General features: G+C 38.1%; 1 protein-coding gene across 1 annotated transcript; it reads left to right on the top strand.

Moving 5' to 3' along the window:
- Positions 1 to 291: 291 nt before the first annotated feature.
- Positions 292 to 13,827, top strand: LOC146996027 (uncharacterized; the record flags this gene model as incomplete). The annotated part of the gene is made up of 6 exons (XM_085823050.1): positions 292 to 775; positions 2,838 to 3,296; positions 5,359 to 5,817; positions 7,880 to 8,338; positions 10,401 to 10,853; positions 12,901 to 13,827. Coding segments are annotated over 6 exons (3,162 nt in total), but the record flags the coding sequence as incomplete, so codon positions are not given.
- Positions 13,828 to 14,108: the final 281 nt, after the last annotated feature.

Genomic DNA, 14,108 nt, shown 5'->3' with positions numbered 1-14,108 from the left:
ATAATTATTGCAGCCTTTTAAACGGAGAGTAATATTTTAAAATTAAGACAGTTTCCTCTTAAACGCGGTACGAATTCTCTGCTATACTCAAAAGAGTGGTTTGCTTGGCCAAACATAACAATTTTAAGGTACGAAACTTCTCAATTTTCTTTGATGTATGAAGCAAATATTAGCTTCTAAAACTGTACTGAATTTTGATAATGTTCTGAAGAATCACTAAAAAGTGTAGAATCTTGTCTTCTTCTATTTAGTTGTAATATATTGTAACCGAAATACCGAGTGTTTATTTAAATCATAACATTTCTATTTTCTCAAGGTTATGGAGGTAGAGGATACGGTGGTGGATACGGAGGTCGTGGAGCTGGAGCTGGTGCCGCATCTGCTGCTGCTGCAGGAGCTGGTGCAGGACAACAAGGACAAGACCAAGGAGCGTCTGCCGCTGCCGCCGCCGCTGCTGCTGCCGCCGCTGCTGCCCAAGGTTATGGAGGTAGAGGTGGTTACGGACAAGGTGCTGGTGCTGCGGGCGCTGCTGCTGCTGCTGCTGGAGCAGGAGCTGGTGCAGGGCAACAAAGACAAGACCAGGGAGCTGCTGCCGCCGCTGCTGCCGCTGCCGCTGCTGCCCAAGGTTACGGAGGTAGAGGAGGATACGGACGTGGTGCTGGTGCTGCGGGCGCTGCTGCTGCTGCTGCTGGAGCAGGATCTGGTGCAGGACAACAAGATCAAGACCAACAAGCTGCTGCGGCCGCCGCCGCTGCTGCTGCCGCTGCTGCAGGAGGTATGTTATTTGTCCTTTACATTTGCAGCAATTTTCCGAATTAGAACATAACACGAGAGTTTTGAAATTGTCTACAGATACAGAACCCAGTCTGAATATTTCGGGCATAGAAGCCTCAATTCTTTTTTGCGTTTCTAGGATATTAAATATTCATCTGTCGGTAAAGAATATATAAATTACGAAATGGGAAATATTCTTTCTCTTACACTCAAGGTTCGTAACGGAACTTTGCCAATAGCGTTTAATTAGATTTCACTAATTTCTAAGTTGAATTCCGAATTCAATTTAACTTTCAGTCATTATTTCGCGAATTTCTTAGATATGTTGTGATCGAAAATCTTTTGTCTATCAAATATTTTACTTCCACTTAAATTGCAGAATGTACAATTAACTCTGAATTTGAACTGTTCAAAACTAATGGAAACGTACAAGGACATTCCATTGATTATTTGCGGTAATTGGAACCTTGCTGCAGTTTCAAATGCTAACACATATGATTTGTTTTGCTTTGTTTTCCTTTATACGGGCTCAGCCCTTCCGGCTGATTTCTTGAACCTTATGAAGAAAAGCGGGCCCATCCCTTCCAACAACAAACGACACGAGCCAGCGAACCGGCCGTGTCCAAGTAAAACTAAAATTAATTTAGCAGCTTAACAAAAAATAAATGAATAAATAAAAAAATAGAATAAAATATAAAAGCTAGCAGAAAAAAAACACATTTAAAGAAGGTCCCGGAAAGCCAAGCCTGGGAACTGATTAACATAAAAATTAGGATAATGCAAAAATAACGAAATTATAAAAACGACCGTGAGAACTCTTCTCTACGAATCTCAAGACATCACAGAATATAAATAATAAAATCAACGAAAATTGGGTTAGTAAAGTAAAGAGAATAACACGGCACATAAAAACACATAACCCGAGGAAATATTATGTACTAAGACATATGTATGTAATATTTCCTCGGGTATCCGACGAAAATTCTGAAAAAATTTCATTTTTACGAATTCCTATTAATCTGTACTTTTGAGAACAGCTCTCTATAATGAAACACAAAAAATCCTGAAAGATACATACAGTAGAACGCGTAGCTCATTTATTTTTACATAAGAACACTTTCAATAAAACGAATATTCGAATTCAATGATACTTATTTAGTTTCGCTGTATTTTCATTCGTTGCGAACGCCGTATTTTCTAAGTCACTGTCCTACTCATGTCATTATTAGTAATAAAAAAATTCATTTTTTTCGGACGACTGTAATACGACATCAGAAGCACTTTGTATTTCTTCCTTTACAAAACACAAATAATCTACGATACCTAAAGGTGCCGTAAAAACTTAGCAAGGACATCCCATATTGTTTGTTTTTGCCAAGAATCTAAAAACGATCAGTAGCTTCGATAAATTCTTTGTTTCATATGATGAATCAATGATCTGAAATTATTTTCAAGTTTAGTAAAGAGATACATATTTTTAATACCAATTATACGTCCTCTTTTATCTATTCATAAAATCATAACTAATTAACTTTAGAAACTCCCAAGGTTAACACGTAGATCAGATGCATTCGATACATTATGTGTTTAGGTAACTGAAGACGTCGACAACACATTTTCATATGTATTTTTTAATCATCTAATCCTGTATCACCAGGTACCTCATTAAGAGAAAGTTTTACATACCTCGGATAATATTTACAGATGCTTTACGGATTGGAGCGAGAGTACTTATATCGAATATGTAATAATTATTGCAGCCTTTTAAACGGAGAGTAATATTTTAAAATTAAGACAGTTTCCTCTTAAACGCGGTACGAATTCTCTGCTATACTCAAAAGAGTGGTTTGCTTGGCCAAACATAACAATTTTAAGGTACGAAACTTCTCAATTTTCTTTGATGTATGAAGCAAATATTAGCTTCTAAAACTGTACTGAATTTTGATAATGTTCTGAAGAATCACTAAAAAGTGTAGAATCTTGTCTTCTTCTATTTAGTTGTAATATATTGTAACCGAAATACCGAGTGTTTATTTAAATCATAACATTTCCATTTTCTCAAGGTTATGGAGGTAGAGGATACGGTGGTGGATACGGAGGTCGTGGAGCTGGAGCTGGTGCCGCATCTGCTGCTGCTGCAGGAGCTGGTGCAGGACAACAAGGACAAGACCAAGGAGCTTCTGCCGCTGCCGCCGCCGCTGCTGCTGCCGCCGCTGCTGCCCAAGGTTATGGAGGTAGAGGTGGTTACGGACAAGGTGCTGGTGCTGCGGGCGCTGCTGCTGCTGGAGCAGGAGCTGGTGCAGGGCAACAAAGACAAGACCAGGGAGCTGCTGCCGCCGCAGCCGCTGCTGCCGCTACCGCTGCTGCCCAAGGTTATGGAGGTAGAGGAGGATACGGACGTGGTGCTGGTGCTGCGGGCGCTGCTGCTGCTGCTGCTGGAGCAGGATCTGGTGCAGGACAACAAGATCAAGACCAACAAGCTGCTGCCGCCGCCGCCGCTGCTGCTGCCGCTGCTGCAGGAGGTATGTTATTTGTCCTTTACATTTGCAGCAATTTTCCGAATTAGAACATAACACGAGAGTTTTGAAATTGTCTACAGATACAGAACCCAGTCTGAATATTTCGGGCATAGAAGCCTCAATTCTTTTTTGCGTTTCTAGGATATTAAATATTCATCTGTCGGTAAAGAATATATAAATTACGAAATGGGAAATATTCTTTCTCTTACACTCAAGGTTCGTAACGGAACTTTGCCAATAGCGTTTAATTAGATTTCACTAATTTCTAAGTTGAATTCCGAATTCAATTTAACTTTCAGTCATTATTTCGCGAATTTCTTAGATATGTTGTGATCGAAAATCTTTTGTCTATCAAATATTTTACTTCCACTTAAATTGCAGAATGTACAATTAACTCTGAATTTGAACTGTTCAAAACTAATGGAAACGTACAAGGACATTCCATTGATTATTTGCGGTAATTGGAACCTTGCTGCAGTTTCAAATGCTAACACATATGATTTGTTTTGCTTTGTTTTCCTTTATACGGGCTCAGCCCTTCCGGCTGATTTCTTGAACCTTATGAAGAAAAGCGGGCCCATCCCTTCCAACAACAAACGACACGAGCCAGCGAACCGGCCGTGTCCAAGTAAAACTAAAATTAATTTAGCAGCTTAACAAAAAATAAATGAATAAATAAAAAAATAGAATAAAATATAAAAGCTAGCAGAAAAAAAACACATTTAAAGAAGGTCCCGGAAAGCCAAGCCTGGGAACTGATTAACATAAAAATTAGGATAATGCAAAAATAACGAAATTATAAAAACGACCGTGAGAACTCTTCTCTACGAATCTCAAGACATCACAGAATATAAATAATAAAATCAACGAAAATTGGGTTAGTAAAGTAAAGAGAATAACACGGCACATAAAAACACATAACCCGAGGAAATATTATGTACTAAGACATATGTATGTAATATTTCCTCGGGTATCCGACGAAAATTCTGAAAAAATTTCATTTTTACGAATTCCTATTAATCTGTACTTTTGAGAACAGCTCTCTATAATGAAACACAAAAAATCCTGAAAGATACATACAGTAGAACGCGTAGCTCATTTATTTTTACATAAGAACACTTTCAATAAAACGAATATTCGAATTCAATGATACTTATTTAGTTTCGCTGTATTTTCATTCGTTGCGAACGCCGTATTTTCTAAGTCACTGTCCTACTCATGTCATTATTAGTAATAAAAAAATTCATTTTTTTCGGACGACTGTAATACGACATCAGAAGCACTTTGTATTTCTTCCTTTACAAAACACAAATAATCTACGATACCTAAAGGTGCCGTAAAAACTTAGCAAGGACATCCCATATTGTTTGTTTTTGCCAAGAATCTAAAAACGATCAGTAGCTTCGATAAATTCTTTGTTTCATATGATGAATCAATGATCTGAAATTATTTTCAAGTTTAGTAAAGAGATACATATTTTTAATACCAATTATACGTCCTCTTTTATCTATTCATAAAATCATAACTAATTAACTTTAGAAACTCCCAAGGTTAACACGTAGATCAGATGCATTCGATACATTATGTGTTTAGGTAACTGAAGACGTCGACAACACATTTTCATATGTATTTTTTAATCATCTAATCCTGTATCACCAGGTACCTCATTAAGAGAAAGTTTTACATACCTCGGATAATATTTACAGATGCTTTACGGATTGGAGCGAGAGTACTTATATCGAATATGTAATAATTATTGCAGCCTTTTAAACGGAGAGTAATATTTTAAAATTAAGACAGTTTCCTCTTAAACGCGGTACGAATTCTCTGCTATACTCAAAAGAGTGGTTTGCTTGGCCAAACATAACAATTTTAAGGTACGAAACTTCTCAATTTTCTTTGATGTATGAAGCAAATATTAGCTTCTAAAACTGTACTGAATTTTGATAATGTTCTGAAGAATCACTAAAAAGTGTAGAATCTTGTCTTCTTCTATTTAGTTGTAATATATTGTAACCGAAATACCGAGTGTTTATTTAAATCATAACATTTCCATTTTCTCAAGGTTATGGAGGTAGAGGATACGGTGGTGGATACGGAGGTCGTGGAGCTGGAGCTGGTGCCGCATCTGCTGCTGCTGCAGGAGCTGGTGCAGGACAACAAGGACAAGACCAAGGAGCTTCTGCCGCTGCCGCCGCCGCTGCTGCTGCCGCCGCTGCTGCCCAAGGTTATGGAGGTAGAGGTGGTTACGGACAAGGTGCTGGTGCTGCGGGCGCTGCTGCTGCTGGAGCAGGAGCTGGTGCAGGGCAACAAAGACAAGACCAGGGAGCTGCTGCCGCCGCAGCCGCTGCTGCCGCTACCGCTGCTGCCCAAGGTTATGGAGGTAGAGGAGGATACGGACGTGGTGCTGGTGCTGCGGGCGCTGCTGCTGCTGCTGCTGGAGCAGGATCTGGTGCAGGACAACAAGATCAAGACCAACAAGCTGCTGCCGCCGCCGCCGCTGCTGCTGCCGCTGCTGCAGGAGGTATGTTATTTGTCCTTTACATTTGCAGCAATTTTCCGAATTAGAACATAACACGAGAGTTTTGAAATTGTCTACAGATACAGAACCCAGTCTGAATATTTCGGGCATAGAAGCCTCAATTCTTTTTTGCGTTTCTAGGATATTAAATATTCATCTGTCGGTAAAGAATATATAAATTACGAAATGGGAAATATTCTTTCTCTTACACTCAAGGTTCGTAACGGAACTTTGCCAATAGCGTTTAATTAGATTTCACTAATTTCTAAGTTGAATTCCGAATTCAATTTAACTTTCAGTCATTATTTCGCGAATTTCTTAGATATGTTGTGATCGAAAATCTTTTGTCTATCAAATATTTTACTTCCACTTAAATTGCAGAATGTACAATTAACTCTGAATTTGAACTGTTCAAAACTAATGGAAACGTACAAGGACATTCCATTGATTATTTGCGGTAATTGGAACCTTGCTGCAGTTTCAAATGCTAACACATATGATTTGTTTTGCTTTGTTTTCCTTTATACGGGCTCAGCCCTTCCGGCTGATTTCTTGAACCTTATGAAGAAAAGCGGGCCCATCCCTTCCAACAACAAACGACACGAGCCAGCGAACCGGCCGTGTCCAAGTAAAACTAAAATTAATTTAGCAGCTTAACAAAAAATAAATGAATAAATAAAAAAATAGAATAAAATATAAAAGCTAGCAGAAAAAAAACACATTTAAAGAAGGTCCCGGAAAGCCAAGCCTGGGAACTGATTAACATAAAAATTAGGATAATGCAAAAATAACGAAATTATAAAAACGACCGTGAGAACTCTTCTCTACGAATCTCAAGACATCACAGAATATAAATAATAAAATCAACGAAAATTGGGTTAGTAAAGTAAAGAGAATAACACGGCACATAAAAACACATAACCCGAGGAAATATTATGTACTAAGACATATATATGTAATATTTCCTCGGGTATCCGACGAAAATTCTGAAAAAATTTCATTTTTACGAATTCCTATTAATCTGTACTTTTGAGAACAGCTCTCTATAATGAAACACAAAAAATCCTGAAAGATACATACAGTAGAACGCGTAGCTCATTTATTTTTACATAAGAACACTTTCAATAAAACGAATATTCGAATTCAATGATACTTATTTAGTTTCGCTGTATTTTCATTCGTTGCGAACGCCGTATTTTCTAAGTCACTGTCCTACTCATGTCATTATTAGTAATAAAAAAATTCATTTTTTTCGGACGACTGTAATACGACATCAGAAGCACTTTGTATTTCTTCCTTTACAAAACACAAATAATCTACGATACCTAAAGGTGCCGTAAAAACTTAGCAAGGACATCCCATATTGTTTGTTTTTGCCAAGAATCTAAAAACGATCAGTAGCTTCGATAAATTCTTTGTTTCATATGATGAATCAATGATCTGAAATTATTTTCAAGTTTAGTAAAGAGATACATATTTTTAATACCAATTATACGTCCTCTTTTATCTATTCATAAAATCATAACTAATTAACTTTAGAAACTCCCAAGGTTAACACGTAGATCAGATGCATTCGATACATTATGTGTTTAGGTACATGAAGACGTCGACAACACATTTTCATATGTATTTTTTAATCATCTAATCCTGTATCACCAGGCACCTCATTAAGAGAAAGTTTTACATACCTCGGATAATATTTACAGACGCTTTACGGATTGGAGCGAGAGTACTTATATCGAATATGTAATAATTATTGCAGCCTTTTAAACGGAGAGTAATATTTTAAAATTAAGACAGTTTCCTCTTAAACGCGGTACGAATTCTCTGCTATACTCAAAAGAGTGGTTTGCTTGGCCAAATATAACAATTTTAAGGTACGAAACTTCTCAATTTTCTTTGATGTATGAAGCAAATATTAGCTTCTAAAACTGTACTGAATTTTGATAATGTTCTGAAGAATCACTAAAAAGTGTAGAATCTTGTATTCTTCTATTTAGTTGTAATATATTGTAACCGAAATACCGAGTGTTTATTTAAATCATAACATTTCTATTTTCTCAAGGTTATGGAGGTAGAGGATACGGTGGCGGATACGGAGGTCGTGGAGCTGGAGCTGGTGCCGCATCTGCTGCTGCTGCAGGAGCTGGTGCAGGACAACAAGGACAAGACCAAGGAGCGTCTGCCGCTGCCGCCGCCGCTGCTGCTGCCGCCGCTGCTGCCCAAGGTTATGGAGGTAGAGGTGGTTACGGACAAGGTGCTGGTGCTGCGGGCGCTGCTGCTGCTGCTGCTGGAGCAGGAGCTGGTGCAGGGCAACAAAGACAAGACCAGGGAGCTGCTGCCGCCGCTGCTGCCGCTGCCGCTGCTGCCCAAGGTTACGGAGGTAGAGGAGGATACGGACGTGGTGCTGGTGCTGCGGGCGCTGCTGCTGCTGCTGCTGGAGCAGGATCTGGTGCAGGACAACAAGATCAAGACCAACAAGCTGCTGCCGCCGCCGCCGCTGCTGCTGCCGCTGCTGCAGGAGGTATGTTATTTGTCCTTTACATTTGCAGCAATTTTCCGAATTAGAACATAACACGAGAGTTTTGAAATTGTCTACAGATACAGAACCCAGTCTGAATATTTCGGGCATAGAAGCCTCAATTCTTTTTTGCGTTTCTAGGATATTAAATATTCATCTGTCGGTAAAGAATATATAAATTACGAAATGGGAAATATTCTTTCTCTTACACTCAAGGTTCGTAACGGAACTTTGCCAATAGCGTTTAATTAGATTTCACTAATTTCTAAGTTGAATTCCGAATTCAATTTAACTTTCAGTCATTATTTCGCGAATTTCTTAGATATGTTGTGATCGAAAATCTTTTGTCTATCAAATATTTTACTTCCACTTAAATTGCAGAATGTACAATTAACTCTGAATTTGAACTGTTCAAAACTAATGGAAACGTACAAGGACATTCCATTGATTATTTGCGGTAATTGGAACCTTGCTGCAGTTTCAAATGCTAACACATATGATTTGTTTTGCTTTGTTTTCCTTTATACGGGCTCAGCCCTTCCGGCTGATTTCTTGAACCTTATGAAGAAAAGCGGGCCCATCCCTTCCAACAACAAACGACACGAGCCAGCGAACCGGCCGTGTCCAAGTAAAACTAAAATTAATTTAGCAGCTTAACAAAAAATAAATGAATAAATAAAAAAATAGAATAAAATATAAAAGCTAGCAGAAAAAAAACACATTTAAAGAAGGTCCCGGAAAGCCAAGCCTGGGAACTGATTAACATAAAAATTAGGATAATGCAAAAATAACGAAATTATAAAAACGACCGTGAGAACTCTTCTCTACGAATCTCAAGACATCACAGAATATAAATAATAAAATCAAAGAAAATTGGGTTAGTAAAGTAAAGAGAATAACACGGCACATAAAAACACATAACCCGAGGAAATATTATGTACTAAGACATATATATGTAATATTTCCTCGGGTATCCGACGAAAATTCTGAAAAAATTTCATTTTTACGAATTCCTATTAATCTGTACTTTTGAGAACAGCTCTCTATAATGAAACACAAAAAATCCTGAAAGATACATACAGTAGAACGCGTAGCTCATTTATTTTTACATAAGAACACTTTCAATAAAACGAATATTCGAATTCAATGATACTTATTTAGTTTCGCTGTATTTTCATTCGTTGCGAACGCCGTATTTTCTAAGTCACTGTCCTACTCATGTCATTATTAGTAATAAAAAAATTCATTTTTTTCGGACGACTGTAATACGACATCAGAAGCACTTTGTATTTCTTCCTTTACAAAACACAAATAATCTACGATACCTAAAGGTGCCGTAAAAACTTAGCAAGGACATCCCATATTGTTTGTTTTTGCCAAGAATCTAAAAACGATCAGTAGCTTCGATAAATTCTTTGTTTCATATGATGAATCAATGATCTGAAATTATTTTCAAGTTTAGTAAAGAGATACATATTTTTAATACCAATTATACGTCCTCTTTTATCTATTCATAAAATCATAACTAATTAACTTTAGAAACTCCCAAGGTTAACACGTAGATCAGATGCATTCGATACATTATGTGTTTAGGTACATGAAGACGTCGACAACACATTTTCATATGTATTTTTTAATCATCTAATCCTGTATCACCAGGCACCTCATTAAGAGAAAGTTTTACATACCTCGGATAATATTTACAGACGCTTTACGGATTGGAGCGAGAGTACTTATATCGAATATGTAATAATTATTGCAGCCTTTTAAACGGAGAGTAATATTTTAAAATTAAGACAGTTTCCTCTTAAACGCGGTACGAATTCTCTGCTATACTCAAAAGAGTGGTTTGCTTGGCCAAATATAACAATTTTAAGGTACGAAACTTCTCAATTTTCTTTGATGTATGAAGCAAATATTAGCTTCTAAAACTGTACTGAATTTTGATAATGTTCTGAAGAATCACTAAAAAGTGTAGAATCTTGTCTTCTTCTATTTAGTTGTAATATATTGTAACCGAAATACCGAGTGTTTATTTAAATCATAACATTTCTATTTTCTCAAGGTTATGGAGGTAGAGGATACGGTGGTGGATACGGAGGTCGTGGAGCTGGAGCTGGTGCCGCATCTGCTGCTGCTGCAGGAGCTGGTGCAGGACAACAAGGACAAGACCAAGGAGCTTCTGCCGCTGCCGCTGCCGCCGCCGCTGCTGCCCAAGGTTATGGAGGTAGAGGTGGTTACGGACAAGGTGCTGGTGCTGCGGGCGCTGCTGCTGCTGCTGCTGGAGCAGGAGCTGGTGCAGGGCAACAAAGACAAGACCAGGGAGCTGCTGCCGCCGCTGCTGCCGCTGCCGCTGCTGCCCAAGGTTACGGAGGTAGAGGAGGATACGGACGTGGTGCTGGTGCTGCGGGCGCTTCTGCTGCTGCTGCTGGAGCAGGATCTGGTGCAGGACAACAAGATCAAGACCAACAAGCTGCTGCCGCCGCCGCCGCCGCTGCTGCTGCCGCTGCTGCAGGAGGTATGTTATTTGTCTTTACATTTGCAGTAATTTTCCGAAATAGAACATAACACGAGAGTTTTGAAAGTGTCTACAGATACAGAACCCAGTCTGAATATTTCGGACATAGAAGCCTCAATTCTTGTTTGCGTTTCTAGGATATTAAATATTCATCTGTCGGTAAAGAATATATAAATTACGAAATGGGAAATATTCTTTCTCTTACACTCAAGGTTCGTAACAGAACTTTGCCAATAGCGTTTAATTAGATTTCACTAATTTCTAAGTTGAATTCCGAATTCAATTTAACTTTCAGTCATTATTCCGCGAATTTCTTAGATATGTTGTGATCGAAAATCTTTTGTCTATCAAATATTTTACTTCCACATAAATTGCAGAATGTACAATTAACTCTGAATTTGTCTGTTCAAAACTAATGGAAACGTACAAGGACATTCCATTGATCATTTGCTGTAATTGGAACCTTGCTGCAGTTTCAAATGCTAACACATATGATTTGTTTTGCTTTGTTTTGCTTTATACGGGCTCAGCCCTTCCGTCTGATTTGTTGAACCTTATGAAGAAAAGCGGGCGCATCCCTTCCAACAACAAACGGCACCAGCCAGCGAGCCGGCCGTGTCCAAGTAAAACTAAAATTAAATTAACAGCTTAACAGAAAATAAATAAATAAATAAATAAATAGAATAAAATATAAAAACTAGCAGAAAAAAAACACATTTAAAGAACGTAACGGAAAGCCAAGCCTGGGAACTGAGTAACATAAAAATTAGGATAATGCAAAAATAACGAAATTATAAAATCGACCGTGAGAACTCTTCTCTACGAATATCAAGACATCACAGAATATAAATAATAAAATCAAAGAAAATTGGGTTAGTAAAGTAAAGAGAATAACACGGCACATAAAAACACATTACCCGAGGAAATATTATGTACTAAGACATATGTATGTAATATTTCCTCGGGTATCCGACGAAAATTCTGAAAAACTTTCAATTTTACGAATTCCTATTAATCTGTAATTTTGGGAACAGCTCTCTATAATGAAACACAAAAAATCCTGAAAGATACATAAAGCAGAACGCGTAGCTCATTTATTTTTACATAAGAACACTTTCAATAAAACGAATATTCGAATTCAATGATATTTATTTAGTTTCGCTGTATTTTCATTCGTTGCGAACGCCGTATTTTCTAAGTCACTGTCCTACTCATGTCATTATTAGTAATAAAAAAATTCATTTTTTTCGGACGACTGTAATACGACATCAGAAGCACTTTGTATTTCTTCCTTTACAAAACACAAATAATCTACGATATCTAAAGGTGCCGTAAAAATCCCATATTGTTTGTTTTTGCCAAGAATCTAAAAATGATTAGTAGCTTCAATAAATTCTTTGTTTTATATGATGAATCAATGATCTGAAATTATTTTCAAGTTTAGGAAAGAGATACATATTTTTAATACCAATTATACGTCCTCTTTTATCTATTCTTAAAATCATAACTAATTAACTTTAGAAACTCCCAAGGTTAACACGTAGATCAGATGCATTCGATACATTATGTGTTTAGGTAACTGAAGACGTCGACAACACATTTTCATATGTATTTTTTAATCATCTAATCCTGTATCACCAGGCACCTCATTAAGAGAAAGTTTTACAAACCTCGGATAATATTTACAGACGCCTTACGGATTGGAGCGAGAGTATTTATATCGAATATGTCATAGTTATTGCAGCCTTTTAAACGGAGAGTAATATTTTAAAATTAAGACAGTTTCCTCTTAAACGCGGTACGAATTCTCTGCTATACTCAAAAGAGTGGTCTGCTTGGCCAAACATAAAAATTTTAAGGTACGAAAATTCTCAATTTTCTTTGATGTATGAAGCAAATATTAACTTCTAAAACTGTACTGAATTTTGATAATGTTCTGAAGAATAACTAAAAAGTGTAGAATCTTGTCTTCTTCTATTTAGTTGTAATATATTGTAACCGAAAAACCGAGTGTTTATTTAATTCATAATATTTCTATTTCCGCAAGGCTATGGAGGTAGAAGATACGGTGGTGGATACGGAGGTCGTGGAGCTGGAGCTGGTGCCGCATCTGCTGCTGCTGCAGGAGCTGGTGCAGGACAACAAGGACAAGACCAAGGAGCTTCTGCCGCCGCCGCTGCTGCTGCCGCCGCTGCTGCCCAAGGTTATGGAGGTAGAGGTGGTTACGGACAAGGTGCTGGTGCTGCGGGCGCTGCTGCTGCTGCTGCTGGAGCAGGAGCTGGTGCGGGACAAGATCAAGACCAAGGTGCTGCTGCTGCAGCTGCCGCCGCTGCGGCTGCACAAGGTTATGGAGGCAGAGGTGGATACGGATCTGGTGCTGGTGCTGCAGGTGCTGCTGCTGCTGGAGCAGGAGCTGGTGCAGGAGAACAAGGACGAGGCTATGAGTTCCTTGCCGATGCCGCTGCTTTAGCGTCTGCTGCTGCTTCTGCTTTCGGTGCCGGAGGTTACGATCGCAGAGGACCTGCAGCTGCTTCCAGCGCTGCTGCCGCGGCTTCGGCTGCTAGTAGTTCTTCTGTGAGTTCAACAGTTTATTCCACTATTTCACGATTGTCATCATCTTCGTCTTCGTCTAGAGTTTCTTCTGCTGCTTCTGCTCTCGCATCGGGTGGTTATTTCAATGCTAACGCATTGTCTTCAGTTATTTCTAGTTTGGCGTCCCAAGTTCGCTCCACATCTGCAGATCTCTCTGGGTGTGAAGTTCTCGTGCAAGTGCTCTTAGAAATTTTATCTGCCCTTGTTCACATACTAAATTCTTCAAATATTGGTCAAGTTGATTTGAGTTCTGTTAGTTCTGCTTCTAATCTTGTTTCTAACTCACTTTATGGTTTAGCTTAAAGATAATTTTTAAGCATTTGTTTATCTAATTAATGTATAATTTTTCTTGGAAAATAAATTTCTGTCTTGCAAAGGTTAATAGTGTGTCTTTATTTTTATGTGAGTGTTCTTAATCTTTCTTATTTTTAAACATTAAGCAAATGTTAACCACATAGAATTGCAATTCGTAATGGTATTATTCATTGCTAGTAAGAAATAAGCTTATGCTCTTTGATTAGTTTGTGTATGTGCCAAATTCTATACAATGATAATTTTAATTATTGACTGAGGACACAGAATATTGGGGAACGCTGGATTAGCATAAAGAAGGTGACCAGTGCATCCGCTTTTCTTTAGTACACTTTTTATATTCCATTCAAA

The sequence above is a fragment of the Stegodyphus dumicola genome, chromosome 8, assembly GCF_044657685.1.
Source record: "Stegodyphus dumicola isolate Sdum_Otavi_A_Nest chromosome 8, ASM4465768v1".
NCBI lineage: Eukaryota > Metazoa > Arthropoda > Arachnida > Araneae > Eresidae > Stegodyphus > Stegodyphus dumicola.
Note: the sequence above shows the minus strand (reverse complement) of the source record. Positions and strands in the feature narration are given on the sequence as shown.